We start from the raw sequence: 17,220 nt of genomic DNA on the forward strand, positions 1-17,220 counted from the left end.
AAACAGAGGCTTTCAACTGCAGAACAGTACCAAGAAGATCATTGGGGATGCTTTCTTCCAGCAGTGGATTGACAAGGGCTGAAGATGCTGATCGCGTTCGCTTTAACTTCCCCAGAGGAGAGAGGATAAAGTTCGTTTCCCACAGCCGGGGAAGCAGCGGCTGGCTGCCGCTTTTGTTGATTGCTATGGTCAGTTCCTCCCGGCTTCAGAGACTGTTAGTTAGGATATAGCTATAGATATATTTATATAATTTGTGACCAATGGAGAAACATACCTGTGTATTCCACCTCTTGTTCTCTCCATCTAGTTGGTGAACCAGTAATTCTGCTGCTTGAATAATTTCTTGGGCTCTGGTTAAATCTGCTTCAAGTTTAGCAGCTTCAGTTGTTCTTCTCTGAAACCTATATAAAAAAAATGTACGTTATTTACCAGGGCATTTAGATAGAATGTGTGTAATTATGTTATTTATGGAAAAACAAAAAAGCAGATATCACAGTGAGAAATTACAAGTTTCTCAAAAAGAATAGCAAAATTAATATACATGATTGGTGTAAGAAAGAGATAATTAAGTGCATTTAGTAGCTTTTAGAAGTTTTTAAAAACACAAATGGAGAAGGCTAGCAAAAAGGCAGTAAGTCAATACAAAAATTGTAACCTGGTAAGAAAAAGGCTTTTTAGCAGGTGAGATGATGAAAAATACAGGAGAGGAAAAAAAATTATTACAAATATATACAAGAGAAGAGACTAAAGTTAAGTGTAGAGAAAGGAAGATTTGTAAAGAAATAGGTAGGAAACTAGATTGTTAAGAAAGACAGAAACAATAACAAAAAGATACATTATTTTCACTGTTAACATTGGTTTATTTTCTTATAGTCCCCCCATGCCAGTACAAAACAAATTGAGAACTAAGAGCAGCCCAGTTGAGGAAGGGACGGCACCACGTAGCACAACAATTTTTTTTTACTGTACATTCTGCTGCGGATTTGTAGGTCAACGCAACTATTTTGAGCTTCCAATGTGACTCACCTGCCAAATTATGGACATTCTAAGTTTCCCTCGGCTGTCCAGCAAATCTGTTAGAGCAGGAGCAGGGGGCGGGGGAGCGTGGCTACTAAGGGAGGGGGTGTGTCCTTGCCTGAATCGGGGCTGTGTGTGTGTGTCTGTGTCTCTGTGTGTGTAATGTGAGATGTGTGGGGGAGATGTGCCAGCGGGGGGGGGAGGGGAGGGGAGGGGGAAGATGTACTCCTACCAATAAATCACAATAGTACCCAAAATCTTATGGGAATCTAAAATAGACGTCTGTAGGCGGCGATAATACACATATATCAAATAATGATGAAATACTAGCCACAAGTCTTTGCTGCTGCTCAACCGACAACGGATCTCCCAGGATCCTCACACAGTAGGGAAACACAATAAGGCGAGCGCAAACCAGAAAGAAACAAGAAACAAAATCAGTAAACTAGTAGACTTAAATAGTGTGTGAAATAGGAGTGGGTGGAAAGGTATGAGTGTGGATAAATAAAGCAAAATCACTCACACAGCCCTGTGTGAGTGTAGACACATCACAAAGTAGGCAGCTTTAGCCTGGAGCTTGCTTCATATATCACTGCTCCTGGAGATGATCTCAGAAGGAATAAAGGGGAAACAACAGTGGGTGTATGTCACTAAAAAGTGACAATGCTATAAAGAAATATATAAAAACCACTCACATGGCCACATGTGAGTGAGGACACTCAGAGAAAATCCAAGTCTCGCTTGTGGAACTCAATCCTCCTTGGTCACTCATACATAAAATGTACCATGGATGTAAAACCAGATACTTTTAATAATAAAACAAAAAACAAGTAACAATGTCCAGAAATTGAAAAATGATTACTGTCCAAGAACTCACAGCAGCTCTCCTGTTTGGCACGATCGACGTCTACCCCGACCTCCGGAAGGTCTGGCGGCGAACGGCTGTACAGGTATGCCTATGGTGGCTCGTGATGTCCAAAATCCTCCTCAGAACAACGCGTTTCGCTCGTAAGTTTCTGACGAGGGGGGGGGATGTGCCAGCTGGCAGGGGAAGATGTAGAAGCAGGGGGGGAGATGTGCCAGCTAGCGGGGGGAGATGTACCAGCGGGCGGGGGAGGGGGAGATGTACCAGCGGGGCGGGGGGGGGGGGGAGAGATGTACCAGCGGGGCGGAGATATGTCTGCGTGGGGGGTGGGGGGTGGGGGGTGGGGGGCAGATGTGCCGGCTAGCGGGGGGAGATGTACCAGCAGCAGGGGGGGAGATGTGCCAGCTAGCGGGGGGAGATGTACCAGCGGGGCGGGGGGGGGGGGGTGGACAGGACATGTGCTGGCAGCAGGGGGAGATGTACCAACAGGGGGGGTGGGAAAATGTGCCGCCAGCGAGGGGAGATATACCAATGGGAGGGGGGGGACGGGGCGGGGAGATGTACCAACAGGGGGGTGGGGCGGGGAGATGTGCCGGCAGCGAGGGGACATGTCACAGCAGCGCGGGGAGATGTGGCGCCAGCGGGGAGGGGGGGGGGCCTGAGACATGTTCCGGCAGCGGGGGGAGACACACACACACACACACATATATATATATATACACAAAACACACAGACACACACACATACAGACAGACAGAGACAAATCTCACCCCGCACTACATCCAGCAGCAGGGGGGTGGGGGAGAGGGCCGGGGAGAGGGCCGGGGAGATGTGCCAGCAGCAGGTGGGGGGGGGGGGGGGGCAGGGACATGTATTCAATATTACATTCCCCGGGCGAAGATGGGCACAAAAGCTAGTGAAAGAATAAAGAAAACAGCATACTAAAAGACATAACATGGAAAGATGATCAGAAAGAAACTTGTACTGCCATGGATGGACTAGTAGCAAAGGCATTACGTTAACTGTAACAATAATTCCTCTTTTCTTTCTGCGTTCTTCCTAAGACAGTAGCACAAGGCAGAACATACCAAAACAGTCCCTATCTTAAAGTAGGGAGGGGGAAAAACAAAAGACCACCATCCAAAATAATATTCCTCACTAAATCTAAAAACTTAAAAATATACAATGTATGCATGGTAGAACATACAGTATGCAGAAGCTGAATTCGGTTTTGCTATGAACCAAACTATCTCTGGATAAGAAGAATCCGGTGTTCCACAAATTTTGAAGGAAACAAAATTTAGACCAGAAAAATACTGCGGTACTGTAGTAATAATGCATGAAAATCCATAAAACTTTCTATGTGGCAAGACAAAATATATTAATAACTTGCTTGGGGAAAGAGGCAAAGAGCAAACACAATAATAGCAAAAGGCACAAAGCAAACAGCTTTACTGTTCATAAATGGCTGAAATAGCAACACACAATGGAGCAGTGGAAACTCTAGACACACCAGCCCAGATCCATAAAAGGGTGGAGAGCTTTAGCACACCTTTACTCCCATAGCCTACACACCGGTGAGTCTCATGCAACAGACGGTAACAGCCAAAGTCAGAACAAAAACTAAGGCCAGAAAAACTAACAACTTTTACAAGGATCTTTCTGTTTCTTAAGCCCACATACTATCATAGAGGGGTGATGCATATCTAGCAATGGCAGATGAGTGACATGATGAACCCGGAATAATAGTCACATCCAGCTAGGTGCCACTGCATACTGGTTATACTTGAGAGAAACTATGGCTTGCAATAATGGCTCAGTTGTTTCATATAAATGGTTATGAGAAGAGATGAGAGAAAAGAGCCTTGAGGCACGCCATATACAATGTGTGTTGTTGATGATGAGATTCCATTCATGTATATAATATGTGTTCTTCTGCCTAAGAAGGAGGAAAGCCACTCGAGAGCTTGCTCAGATATTCTTGCAACACCTGTGTAATAGAATGCTATGGTCAACCGTGTCGAAAGCAGCCAAGAAGTCTAGCAGGATGAGAACTGATGGAGATCCTTTGTCCAAAGAAGTCAGCAAGTCATTTATTAAACTGAACACGGCGATCTTCTGAAGCCGGACTGATTTTTGTGTTTAACAATCTTATTGTTTTCTAGATGGGACTGAAGTTGGAGCTCTATCCCCTTTTTTAGAACTTGAGAGGAACGGGTGGTTGTAAACTGGTCTAAAGCGGTTTATGTCTTGATATCCAGTGTCGATTTTTTGAGAATGGGTTAAACAAAGGCCGATTTCCAGTTGTCCACGAACTTGCTTTATTTTATAATTTGTTGACGATCCTGAGCATGGTGCTGTGAGTATACTTTTTGAAGCCTTCGCAAGCCAGTATGGACAGGGATCACATATCGTTGTCGTAGAGGTAAAAAGCATTAAGTGCATTTTTGGCAAAAACTCACTAAATGTACTTCCTGACTTGGAATCTCTTGATATTTCTATTGAAAACTGATTAAGTGCCTATTTAGTCATAGTTCAAAGTCACCAAAACTCATTAAGAAAGCTTTTGAAATAATGTCAAAAAGAAAATTGAATCGCCTTTTCATCGATACTCAAAGAATTTAGTTAATGATTTTTACCTCTACAATGACGATATACCAGATACGTGTAAATAATAAATAACAATACAGATAACAAAGCCTGTGAGGAGAGAACCTACCCCCCTTGACCTGTAGGACAAAAATAACGGCAGTGAGGAGGAGAGTTGGGATAATTATAGCCAGTGAAGGAACCGGACTTGTTGCAAGTATTTCTCCTACATGCAATTGGATGGGCTCTTTATCCCTGACAAAGCCACTTAGTGGTGAAATGAATTACACTTTAGCGTTGGAACGAGGAGTCTCCAGCCAGCACGAGCAAGCACCCGCAGCCCAGGCTGTGTACTCCAACGTTGCACAGAGCCATCCCGTGAGCACAAGGAGCTCTGTCAGCTGACACAGACCAGCTGCTGATCTAGGAAATCCCTTCACCGAGTACAGGAAGGTGTGACTGCCCGACCAGCATCTGCTGACGTCACTTCCAGGATCGCCAGATGGCTGAGGGAAATGCCAGCCACCGCCAGCACTACAAGGAGAAGGAACCCCCTGAGGTGACCACCCAGAGCCAGCACTCCGACGCATGGTGAATCAACTCAGTGGCAACATCGGATCCCCCTCCACAGCAATCCCAGACGGCACAGACAGCACAGAGAACAGCTAGGCTACAGTGAAAGGATTTCCCCATTTGGTCACAGCAGCAGCAATCTCCTACACAGGCAATTACCGAGTTTTTATTCACTTCACACATTGTTTCTTCATTTTCATTTGTAACCATTTGTATGCTATACATGTTGCAATTGTTTTATTGATATAATGGATGTGTTTGTTTTACCATTTGCGCCCTTTTTTCTTTCTTTTTGAGGTTTGAGGTAGAGAAAAATCATCTGTGAGCTGAACCCAATATATGAATAAGAAGTAGTTTACAAATACTACTCTATACTATTATCCATGAAAATCTCAAAAACTTTCTTATGAGGAAGGCCACTCACTATATTAGAGAGACTGTGATGGTTGCTATATACTTTCCCAGAATACCTTGCTTGTAATCTTAACTCAAATTGGAAATAAAATGTCATCGGATTCAATCTCCCATGTTCTTTCCCAAGTTACAGTGATTTTCTGTGTGCTTTATTTCACTTACAGAGATCCAATGAAGTTCACGGTGTGAAAGCACACATTTTAATGAATTAATGAATTTACTAGTAGAGGGATTGCACCTTTGCAGGAACATGTTTATAACATTTTAGAAACTGGAGTAGTCTTGGGGAACCTGTGTGAGTAATAAAGTGTTTTAATGGAAGACATTTTTATTATTTTCTTGGAAATGAGCTGAAGTTTCAGACTGCTGAGTTAGGCCGAGCTCACACTGCCTGCTACGGCTGCACGCTTCCCTGAGCGCCTCCGCCGTGCACTCCTGCAGCCCAGCGCTCTGTGAGCTAGCTGCAGGAGTTGGGTCGCGCCGATTGGGGGCGTGACGAATGCGTCACGGAGCTGGTTCGCCTTTATTGGCTGAACCAGCTCACGTGACGCGACTGCAGACCAAAATGTCAATTTGGGTTGTGGCGGCAAAATGTTGCAGCGTCAACGCTGTACTTTGCCGCCACAAGCATTTTCTAGTGTGACAACTCTCATCCACTAGCCTCAAAGAGTGCTGAACGTGAGTGCGCACGTTGCGTAGCAGGCAGTGTGAGCTAGCCATTAGGGAGCTTGCGCTGATAAGGTTAAGGAAGTACAAAGCTAAACGATTCTAGTTTCAACCCTTTACAGCTGAAGCTTTGTTTCTAGCATTGCTCCATGAAGCTGATACTGGGCTACAATCAAGAAATACTATTAGTTAAAAGAAAGAATAGCCTTGTGAACCAAGAAGTAATCCTAAAAGGTGTGACCCTAAATCAATGTCACTCCCCTGTTCTCACAGGATGTGTATTAAATTGTAGGTTTTTAACCATTATGCCTTTATTGTATAGTGGTACAGTAGTTATATAAAAACACGGTGCACATATGAAATTGTCTAACAAACAACTTACTTTTCTTTCAGTTCTGACACCCTCTGTCCAACTGAGTTAAGCTGGTCCTCCAGTCTCTGCTTTCTTTCTTCAGTTTTTCTCAAATTCCTGAAACGTATTTCAATTTTTAATCCGTGTTGATTCAGACATTAAGTACCAGAATATAAAAACCGAAACACTTTCAATGAGCTTAATAAACACACAAAATCCCAGCAAGCTCAAGAAACCCCAAAACCCACCACATAATATACAGTATATATGGGATTTTGTGTGTTTATTAACCTTAATGTTCAGCTGTTATCAGCTTTTTGGAGCTTGGTGGCCCCTCCACCCAGGGTTTAAGCACACCCCACCCAACTTTCTAAGTTAGCAGTTCTAATTCATGTTCCTGAGTTTGGACAGACCCAATGTGGTCATTCTCCTTCCAAATAGAGGTAAATGAGGATTTTATCAGTGGTGTTAGGACCTGCTCACTGGGCATGCCTTGGTGTGGCTTGCAGGCTTGTAATCCTTTGGCGAAAGGGTTTAACTAAATGACCCTTTTTCAAGATAATATATAAGTATTTTTGTCACATTGGATGTAGCATTGGGCTTTTCTGTCTTTTGTTGTGTACTTTTAATGAGCATCAAGTGCGATCTCACAAGCATTTTATGGCTATTCCAAGTTATCTGTAAAATGCTAAAACACCAACAGAAAGAATTTAAATATCGCAAAAGGCTTTCAAAAATTGCCCCAATATATTTTCTTTTTCAGAAAACTCAAATCAACATGTTTTATGCTTCATGGGCATGCATGGAAGGTCCTTATAGTTCTGGTATTTTATGGGCAAATAAAGACAATTTCTTTCCAGTAAAGTGCAAAAATCTTTATTGATGCTAAAAACGCATTTCGAATTAAGTGTCATTAAACAATAACACAGACTATTACCTTTTATTCAAAAAAATCTCAAGAGGAATACTGTCTCCTTGGGAGACTGTAAGCTTTCATTTTAAGCAATATTTCACACTTACGACTCCAGGACAGCTTGTTCGTTTTTCAACGGCAGAATTTTTTCCAAGACATGGGAATACTGAACATTAGCCTTTACCCAGGCAGCCAATGGGGCAGCAGCAGCACTGGCTCTTTTAGCATTCTAAAAGAAGAAAATAAAATACATGGTACAGTATACATTTCACAAAATGAAAAAAAAATCTTTCAGATGTGATCAGAGTAAAATATGTAATATTTGTGACATGGGTTCCCCTTGTGCCCCTTACCACCCGGCGCGCTCGCGACTCCAGCAGCAGAGGCAGGGACAGGTGCTGACGGCACTGTGGGAGGAAGGGTGGGGGGGTGAAGCCGGAACAGTGATCGGGTCGCCAGAGCCCCGCAAAGGTTCTCGGTGGCTCTCAAAGTAGGGCGCCACCATATTGGAGTTGTGCACAAATGCGCAATATGTTGTGCATGCGCAGTATCATCTCCCCATTCCAGCGGCCATCTCATTGGTTCTCGCACATGCGCGAGAAGAAACGCATGCGCTAAAGGTAGCGCAAGCAGCGGCCAGTGCAGGGAAGGGCTCCCAGGGGGACTGCAACCCCCAGCAGCCACTGGGGCTGCAGGATCATGTGAGGCACAAGAGCCAATAGGGCTGCAACGACTTTCCTGCAGAAGAAGATACATTTGGCGCGCTAGAGAAGCCACGCCAGTCGGAGCTGGGACAAGGAGGGGGTAGGTTGTGTGTGCAGGTGTCTTTGACACCTGCACTAGGCCAGATACCCCCTATTAGACCCCAGCTAGGCCCTGAATCCCCATAACTTGTGGTTGCTGCAGGAACAGGCCCATAGATAGGATACTGCCCCGGTAGCATTAGAATGAGGGACACAGCCAGGACGAGGCTGCATCCTGGCCTCAGGTGATCTGGGACCAGACACCTTCTACCACTACAAGACTATTAAAGGTGGTACAATCCACGCAGAACCCACCCAACCTAGAGGCGGAGGCTTAGCGGATAACGTCACCATCTTCTTCATATGCGCATCAGGGTGTGGAACCACCCGGCAGGAACCCTCCTCTGCAAAGTGCACCAACTCACCTCTTCAATTTAGTGGGGCAGCACACTTGGGCGGGTGGCTTATAGTGGACACCAGGGTGGTTGGGTTTCCAGGGGCACCTCAATATATTGGGGGTAAACCCTTCAGGGGTGTGGACACGCTGTTAGGAAGGCGCGGTGAGGGGTTCCGGCCCTGTGAGGCCTAGTGTTGCAGTAGTGGTATTATTGTTTATTATTGTTTCTATGCATACAGTAAATTGCTATTGTTTTAATATATCAGTGTGTATTGTTGGTCCTATATGGTCCTATATGGTCCTGCTCAGGGCCATCCCACATAGTTACGATTTATATACTGCTTATGCACTTTATGTTTTTAGATACCGCAGTACAGCAGTGCGCAAAGTGGGGGGCGCTAGATTGTCTAAGGGGAGGGGGCGCTGGTGTTATAGAGGCCCCGCGGTTCCCCGAAGGCATTTAAAATAAATGCCGGGGACCGCGTGAGGCCTCTGTAAGTGATTTACTTACCTTGGTTCCAATGACGCTAATCTTTACTCATTTTAGAAAAAAGGGATTAACATGATCTTGATTAGTTAGTCTTGAGAAAAGTCCCAAGGAGGACTGAAACCTTTATGTAACAAATATTACTTGATTTCTCATACTGATGCGATGTGCTTGATTTTGTGAGTGTATATAGATATATATGTATATATATATATATACACACACACACACACACACACACACACACACACACACACCTCTCTTTTGGTTTTGAAGCAAAAGGTGGCACTCTGTGTTCATTTGCATGTCATTTCCCAGAATCTCTTGCTGCAATGGAAGTGCTGTGTGATAATGGTGAAAGGCAGGGTTGCAGACCTGCCTAAGACATGCAAATGAGCATACAGTAATATTTCCATTTGCTATATGCTTTACTGTGGAGGGTTTTTATTACTTTTTTTATTCACCATAACTTTACTAAGTGTGGTGAAACCTATCCCTGATTCATTTTGCAAAGCCAGTATAACCAACCCCACACTGATGAGACCCATTAAGGTTGAAACAGCTGTCTGTGGGTGGGTTTACTGGCTATGCATCATAACCCAGTCTGTGCTCAAAGCTGTGAAATGAGCAAGCTTAAGCTTATAGGGGACCATATTAAATGGTTTTAAAGCAAAAGGTGGCACTGTGTGCTCATTTGTATGTCATTTCCCAGAATCCCTTTCTGCACTGGAAGTGCTGTGTGCTGGCAGGGTTGCAGACCTGTCTAAGACATGCAAATGATCATACAGTAATATTTCCATTTGATATATATGTATACACACACATACTGTACTGTATACACACACACACACACACACACACACACCTGTATCCGACAACTTGCCTGGGAAAATACTGTGGCTATCTCAGTAAACGCTGCAAGATTTCTGTGAAATTCTGCAACCAGACTAATGGCCCATCGGATATATTTTTTTATTTTATTTTTGATATAGAGTACAATTCAGTTAAATATTACTCTCACAGTTTAACAGGAGAAACTAAATCAATGCATCACATCATAGTGCACATCAATGTTACCTTTGCTTCAAAGGATGTCCTATTCTTTTCAAGAAGCTCTTCCACACTTGTTCGGATTTCATTTGTGATATTTCTCACATCAAAAGTTACAATGTCTTCTCTCACTCCTCTCTTAGCAAGAAAGCTACAAATAATAAATCAGTACATACAAGACAAAAAATGTAATCAAGCTTGGATCATTACACCTACGGTATTTATATTTTTGGCAATTTTATACAAACTTGCGCCTAACAATGTGGCCTATTGTGTCCATGAAGCAGAAAAATGTCCATGTTTCATCTTTGTGCATACAACAAAATAAATGTGTGTACATGAATAGGGTGGTGTCCTTCATCCATCCAGTGCATCAAAGAGGATATTTTGGTAGAACCAAAGCACTCGTTTTTCAGGGCTAAAAACATTATTGGCAGTGTGCCGAAGTGCAAATTTTTAATTGAACTGGCGAGAGCCTAATTAATACAACGAGTGCATGGGTTTTCAAGTATTTCCTTCTACTACAATTCTTTCCAAACTACACATATTGATTACAAACAACAACCAGATTAATAGTCTACTACATTTTTTACTACAAAAAAAAAAGGCATGGCAGGTTTACGGAGTATGATTTAAACTAAGTTATTTTTTAATGGTCACTTAATAGTAAATGCTTTCCTTTACTAAACGAATACATTTCTGTGTGGTTAACCAGTAATATATGAGCCCATCTTACCTTTTCATGCTAACCCACGAAGTATCAAAGATACCCATAAGCCTTAGCACTCCTTCAAGTATGTCTCTGATTATATCTGGTGGCATACGCAAAGATCGTATCTCGGATAAAGATTCTGGTTTAATGTTTCCAACTGCATGTTTTGCTTCATTGACCAATGGCTAAGAAAGAGAATAAATTCCATAAAAGTCACATCATTAAAAGAAATAATGTTGTAGATGACACCGACATTTTAACAAGAGACAGTGACCCTTATTCTGTAGGGTGTGATAAGTGCAGAGGACGTGCTATCGCATTAAAAGCCCACTTGACTTTAATGGGGCTTTTCCTGAGATAGCACTTCATCACACCATACCGAATAAGGGTCTAAGGGGCCTATGCAGTAAGTTGCGAGATGTGCCTGTCGCCAGTGCAATTAGATCTCCTTTTTTTGCCGGGTATTTGCCGCTAAATGCTGTAAATGGCGATTGTGAGTGAAATGGTGAGTTCCACATGTTGCGCGTACACGGCGCAGCCCTTCGCCGTCATGCAGCAAGTGGCGGATCACCGGCTTACTGTTACAATGTGTGTCATCCTAATGCATTAGGACACATTTGATATACACAAATGTTTGATCTGTAATCGCTAACATTCTTGACATTAGACATGCTGAAAGCATATGTACAGGCACAACAGTGCACATGAATCCAGGACTTTAGACTATGAGGCACAAATGAATTTCAGATATCTGAACACCTTCCACCTCAGACTGCACACATTGTACATAGCCACTATTCATAGGAACAGACGGTTAATGTTGCATTGCGAGGGCATTTAATTCTTCACATAAATTAATAATTATATGTAGACATTGTGACATGTCTCTTTGTGCCCATATTTCACTTAGGAAACATACCTTCAGCTGCAGATGCGGGTGAGTTAGTACAATTATTTTTACATGAACGATTTCTGAAGTGCTACACTTATTCACGGCACAATGAAACCGCAGTGACACTGGTATGTACTCTTCTCTACACATGTTGCGCTGTAGAAGTAGACATGCTTTACATTTCACAAGCACAAAAAATAGACGTTCATTCACAAGACTGAAACCTTTGGCGAACATTATTATTGTCTTTTATTATAAACAGCACATGTAAGAAGTTCAGAATGACATGCTATAAAAGTCAAGCTGCGCTGGCAACAGTAGAATAACACAGCAATTTCACTAGCAGCAGAAAGGTTCGGCTCTCGGCTGGTTGTTGGTGCCTTCTTTGATTGGCGCAGCTTTTTGGCGCTTTTCTCGCTAAGAGTTTCTGCCGCGCACCGCCGAGATCTTACTCGGCATCTACTGCATTCAGAGTAGTGCTTAATATGGCGAAATAGCCATTCTCGCCACCCGCACGGCGCTTTATTTCCGGCAACAATAGCATATGCCGTGTTTCAGTAATCTCGCACACATTCCGCCATCAACTGCATACCATATGGCAATCTCGCAAAAAAAATGGCTAATCCAGCCTTCTCGCCACTTACTGCATAGGCCCCTAAGTCTGGAATACTGTAAGAAAGAAACATTCACCTTTAAGGAGCAAGGCCTATATAATTTATACGTTATTTATATCACAATAGATTTCTGCTTTTAATGTGAAACAAGAATAACCATTAATTACGCTCTAAAAAAGGCTGCAAAAACTCAAAAGTCAGCTCTAATGTTAAGGTACTTGGGACTTTGCAGTAGCATTAGTAAGCTAACTACTTCACAATACAATAGATTCAAGTTTCAAATTGATTTGTTCTAATATACTGTAATAAGAAAATCAATAAAGAGAAAGTATCATTGTGTATGAAAGAAATACACAATGATCTTGTATCATAGGTTTGTCTCAGGAGACTGGAATAACAATGAGTGTAATTTGAGCGGCTATTAAATTATTAGTTGTTCAAAATTGGATACTTTAGGGAAAAACACAGAAAATCAAAGCAGTGTTATATTTCATACGTTTTTTTTCTCCCCTTCTGTTCGGAAATTATACAATAAGCTTTTAATAAAAGAAGGCTCATTGATTCTGTTCTCAATATAAAGACCAGCAGCCTCTCCATTCTGATGGGAAACTTACAGACAAAATAATAAGACAAAAGAATCTGTAAAATCATAACTTCACTGCATTCTGCTAAAAAGGAACATAAGAGTTGATGCAGATAGCATTATAACTTTTACTGAAAGTTTGTCTCAAAAAATAGATATTTTTTTGTCATGAAGTAAGAAGAGCTGCAACATATTGTATGAAAAAATAAACTATAAAAGGATAATCTCTCAGCTACACACTTTGATTTGAGTCATAGACTATTTGAAACATACTAGTTTTAGTGGTAAGCAGCTTTCTGTAGCTCTGCAATAACCTAATAAGGACTAAAGCAATTTAAAACCAGAGACAGAACATGAAACACAGACAGAGCTCAGTGCACATCCAATGAAACTTATACACGGTACAGTGCCTAAATATATATGTATAGATATCTTTTGAATAAAATGGTCTTTTAGTTTAACATTTTGGCCAAAGTGTTGTAAGCCCTTGAGCCACTACACGGCAGACCACATCTCAAGGGTACCTAACACTAATATAAATTCTTAATAACCTGTGCATTACCAGGAAGAATGATTTATAATAAATCTGTCAAAATTAGTTGCAAAGTTGTAAGTCTGATTGAAGCTCTTATTAACCTGTACATTACCAGGAAAAGCACTCTGTATTAGATTGGTCACAATCAAACTGTAAGCAAGCAAGATCCCCTGAGAGTGGGAGATGCAATGGAGTGAGCTTTTAACCATTTAAAAGTGGGCGGGGGTGAGCTTCAAACTAGGTAGGAGGAGCCACTCTCCAATCAGCTAAGACCAGCTGAACAAGAATTGTAAAACATACAGAACACCTACAAGCTGTGTCTCTGGTTTTAAATATATATTGCCATGCTCAGTAGCACTCCTCTGTGACACTTATATGCTTATATATATGTTGTGGTTATTTTGGGGGTTCAATATGAGCTTGTAGGTGTTCTGTATGTTTTACAATTCTTGTTCAGACTGCCGCATCAACTCGCGGTTTGTATAAATCATGCGGAGGCAGTGACTGATCTGCGCGTGCACGTGTGAGGAAGGAGCCGACGCGCGCGTTTCGCGAGAGGCTTTCTCAAGGCGAATGTCTAAGTATCACGATTTATACAAACCGTGAGTTGATGCGGCAGTCTGTTTGTGCAGAACTATACAGGATATAAGTGCCCCGATGGTCACTCTTAGCCTCGTTCAGGAGTGAATACAGGGACAGTGCTCCGATACATTTATGTACTGAGGAACCTTGCTTGCAGCAACATTGTAACTGCCTTGCTGTGTTTGGTATTCTGCACAGCATCAGTGAGGCTTATCATTCAGTTTTTGCTATAACCCAGCCCTCTGATTTATGTTTCTGGTATCAGTCTGCCTCCCAATATCAGTGTTTCCCTCATTGGGACCTTACTGACCCCCCCCCCCCCCACGACCTACAGTCAGGATACTTACCTCTGATTACAACCACACAGGTTATTATAGGTCAACATACCCCTGGAGCATAGCACTCAGTGGGTTACCTCAGGTCATTCTGACACTGGTTGGGGTATACAGACTTCCACAGGGGAGCATAGTTGATTGTACATTACCACTACTGATATGCATAGTGTCTGTCAGTTGCTACAAGTCACACTTACCACTATGTACTAGGATATAGACATTATCCGTGTGATCTGTAGTCTCAGTACATATCCGGGCACACCTGGAGTATTCACCCACCACACAGGTCCACATCAGGAATTCTGTGTCACTATGTTACCAGTGGTTTATTAAAATTATCTGGCACACTTATTAGTCTGATCCGGAGCCAACACGGCTATTTTTATTCAGGATCAACCTACCTTCAGTACGTCGTTCTATCAACCATTTTTTACATATGTTGTTATTAATAAAGATTATGTTTTTAAATCACTCATTTATCTTCAGAGTGTGAACCTGAGTGCTAAATTGGGTTCTTTCTCTTCCATATCTACTACTGTGTATACACCCAAAGCACCGTTCACATCACTATTCATTTGCGGCTGCAGCAGGGGCTCCCCTATTACCCCCAATTACACATTCAAGTAGTCAGAGAAAATGACAAACAAAAGGTTTATTTACTTCACACCCTGATAATAAACATTCTTTTGTTTAGTATAAGGGACTTCAAAGCAACTTGTGTTTCCTGAATTAACATTTAGACACCAGGGGAAACAAATACACATTCCCCACAGAGATCAAACTACGGATACCTCTGACCTGTCCATCCTTTATGATAGATTTGGTATTTTTAAGTTTTCCCATCAACTTCAAAGAAACACAATTTAGTTTGAGTTTATTTCCTCAACCAATCAGAATCTCCTACATGTTCAGCTATGGGGTTAAAAACACATTTAACCCACAGACAGGGTTTTAGTTAGTTAGGAGAGAAGAGTTTGGAGGGAGGGCTCAGAGAAAGCCTATTGGGATTCCAATAAATATCATGTAAGGTAATTATGATCATAATTCTTATGCATATGCATGTGTGTGTGTGTGTGTGTGTGTGTGTGTGTGTGTGTGTGTGCGTGTGTGTGTGTGTGTGTGTGTGTGTATATATCTGTGTTTTATATCAAAGTATGTTTAGATAGGATGAACTGTATTGCATTGTTTTGTGTGGCCTGTAATAAGTACAAACGTTATAAGGAAGTATAATTAGTACAACCGTGTAATTGTTATATTTTGTTGTTGTTCTAATAAATTACTTTTTATTTGAATGAAACTCTCTCTATCGTGTCAGTAAACTCTCATAAACCAGGGTGTGGATGTGTGGATGTGTGGATGTGATATCTATTTCCTTAAAAAATAGTTTTGCCCATATTATTATATTTAAGTAATAATCCCCGAAGAACAGGGCATTACTGGCCAATAAGCCGAGTGACTTTAACCCAGCCAGGGCATTATTGGCCAGTAATGCCCTGTTCTGAGGGGATTATTACTATTATAGGCTAAATGTAGGCTTTTTTCATAGACACTTTTGTATAGTTATATAGATTTTTTTAAATTAAAATAAAATGGTAAATACATTAAATTACCACTATAAACACTTACACTGCAGCTATCTATATTCACACACTGCCGCCCCCTGTGCCACACACACACTGCAGCTACACACACACAAACACATACACATAGAGAGAAACTGCAGCTACAAACAAACTGCAGACAGCCACTTACTTTGCAGCTACACAAACACTCTCTCGCTCCTTAACTCAAAATGAAGCTGTGTGCATGGAGGGAGGGGGAAGAGTCACTGCCTGGTGCTGCAATCTGGCCAATCCCCTGCCCTGTCTGAGAGACGTTCCTGCCTCCTGACCAATCCCGTGCCCTGTCTCAGAGCTGTTCTGACAAAAAGAAAAGCTGATTGGCTGGAAATAAACACATTGCAAGCTGCAAAAATTCCGGGCATTACTGAATGAAGAATGCCCAGAATTTTAACCAATCAGAGAGCATGGATTTCAATAAGGACCGGAATATTACAGCTTTAGCCTATAATAATTCTTATAAGCCAGCAATACTTTTATACGTTATAAATACATCTATATTTACGTTATAAATACATCTATATTTCTATTGTCTGGATAAGGCTAGGCATATAGTCATAACACACACATTTCAAGCATGCTCTAACTCCAACACCCACCACATTGCTGAATGGACAGGGCTCACTGTGGTTGTTTCCCCTCATACAGCGGTAAAAGGAAGGGTTCAAAGTTTAGTGTTAGGATCTGCATTAATTTGGTTATACCTTGATGTGGTGTGCAGGCTTATGACTCTTTGGCCAAAGGGTTTAACTAAATAACCAAGAAAATATTATTATTGAAGTATTGAAACTTTATACCTATTACTTTATATGTTTTGTCAATTGGATGTAGCATTGGGCACCCCTGTCTTTTGTTAGACATATAGTCTCCCTAGTTAAATCTTATAAGCCAGCAAAAACTCATCTAGTTGAATACGTTATAAATACATCTATATTTCTATTTCTGGATAAGGCTAAACATTATCGATAACAAAAGTTTTTATCACAAACTTTAAAAATTAATTAATAAAATGTATTACAGAGGCGATTAAAACATTGAGTGATTAATACGGGAGAATTGGAATTTCTTGATAAAGATCAACCTCACATTCCAATGTGTTGCTTCATCCCAAAAATGTACAAAAATCTTCAGTACCCCCCCAGGACGACCCATTAAATCTGGAATCAAATCCTTAACTTCCACTTTTTCGCAGTATTTGAATTTCTTTCTTCACAAATATGCGACGCAACCGTTTTCATATCCGAGAGACACAACACACATCCTAGATACAGTATAGTGATGA

At 41.7% G+C, this 17,220-nt stretch overlaps 1 protein-coding gene across 6 annotated transcripts in view; it reads right to left on the reverse strand.

Moving 5' to 3' along the window:
* Positions 1–17,220, reverse strand: part of DYNC2H1 (dynein cytoplasmic 2 heavy chain 1) — a 631,818-nt gene that overhangs the window by 409,324 nt on the left and 205,274 nt on the right. For all 6 annotated transcript variants that reach the window (XM_075592400.1, XM_075592399.1, XM_075592403.1 and 3 more), the window contains exons 57-61: positions 10,803–10,963; positions 10,094–10,217; positions 7,497–7,618; positions 6,507–6,593; positions 275–401 (exon numbers count right to left, since the gene is read on the reverse strand). In XM_075592400.1, coding sequence (XP_075448515.1) covers positions 275–401; positions 6,507–6,593; positions 7,497–7,618; positions 10,094–10,217; positions 10,803–10,963 — 621 coding nt within the window. The remainder of the gene's footprint in view (positions 1–274; positions 402–6,506; positions 6,594–7,496; positions 7,619–10,093; positions 10,218–10,802; positions 10,964–17,220) is intronic.

This window comes from Ascaphus truei, chromosome 3 (genome assembly GCF_040206685.1).
Source record: "Ascaphus truei isolate aAscTru1 chromosome 3, aAscTru1.hap1, whole genome shotgun sequence".
NCBI classification, from domain to species: domain Eukaryota; kingdom Metazoa; phylum Chordata; class Amphibia; order Anura; family Ascaphidae; genus Ascaphus; species Ascaphus truei.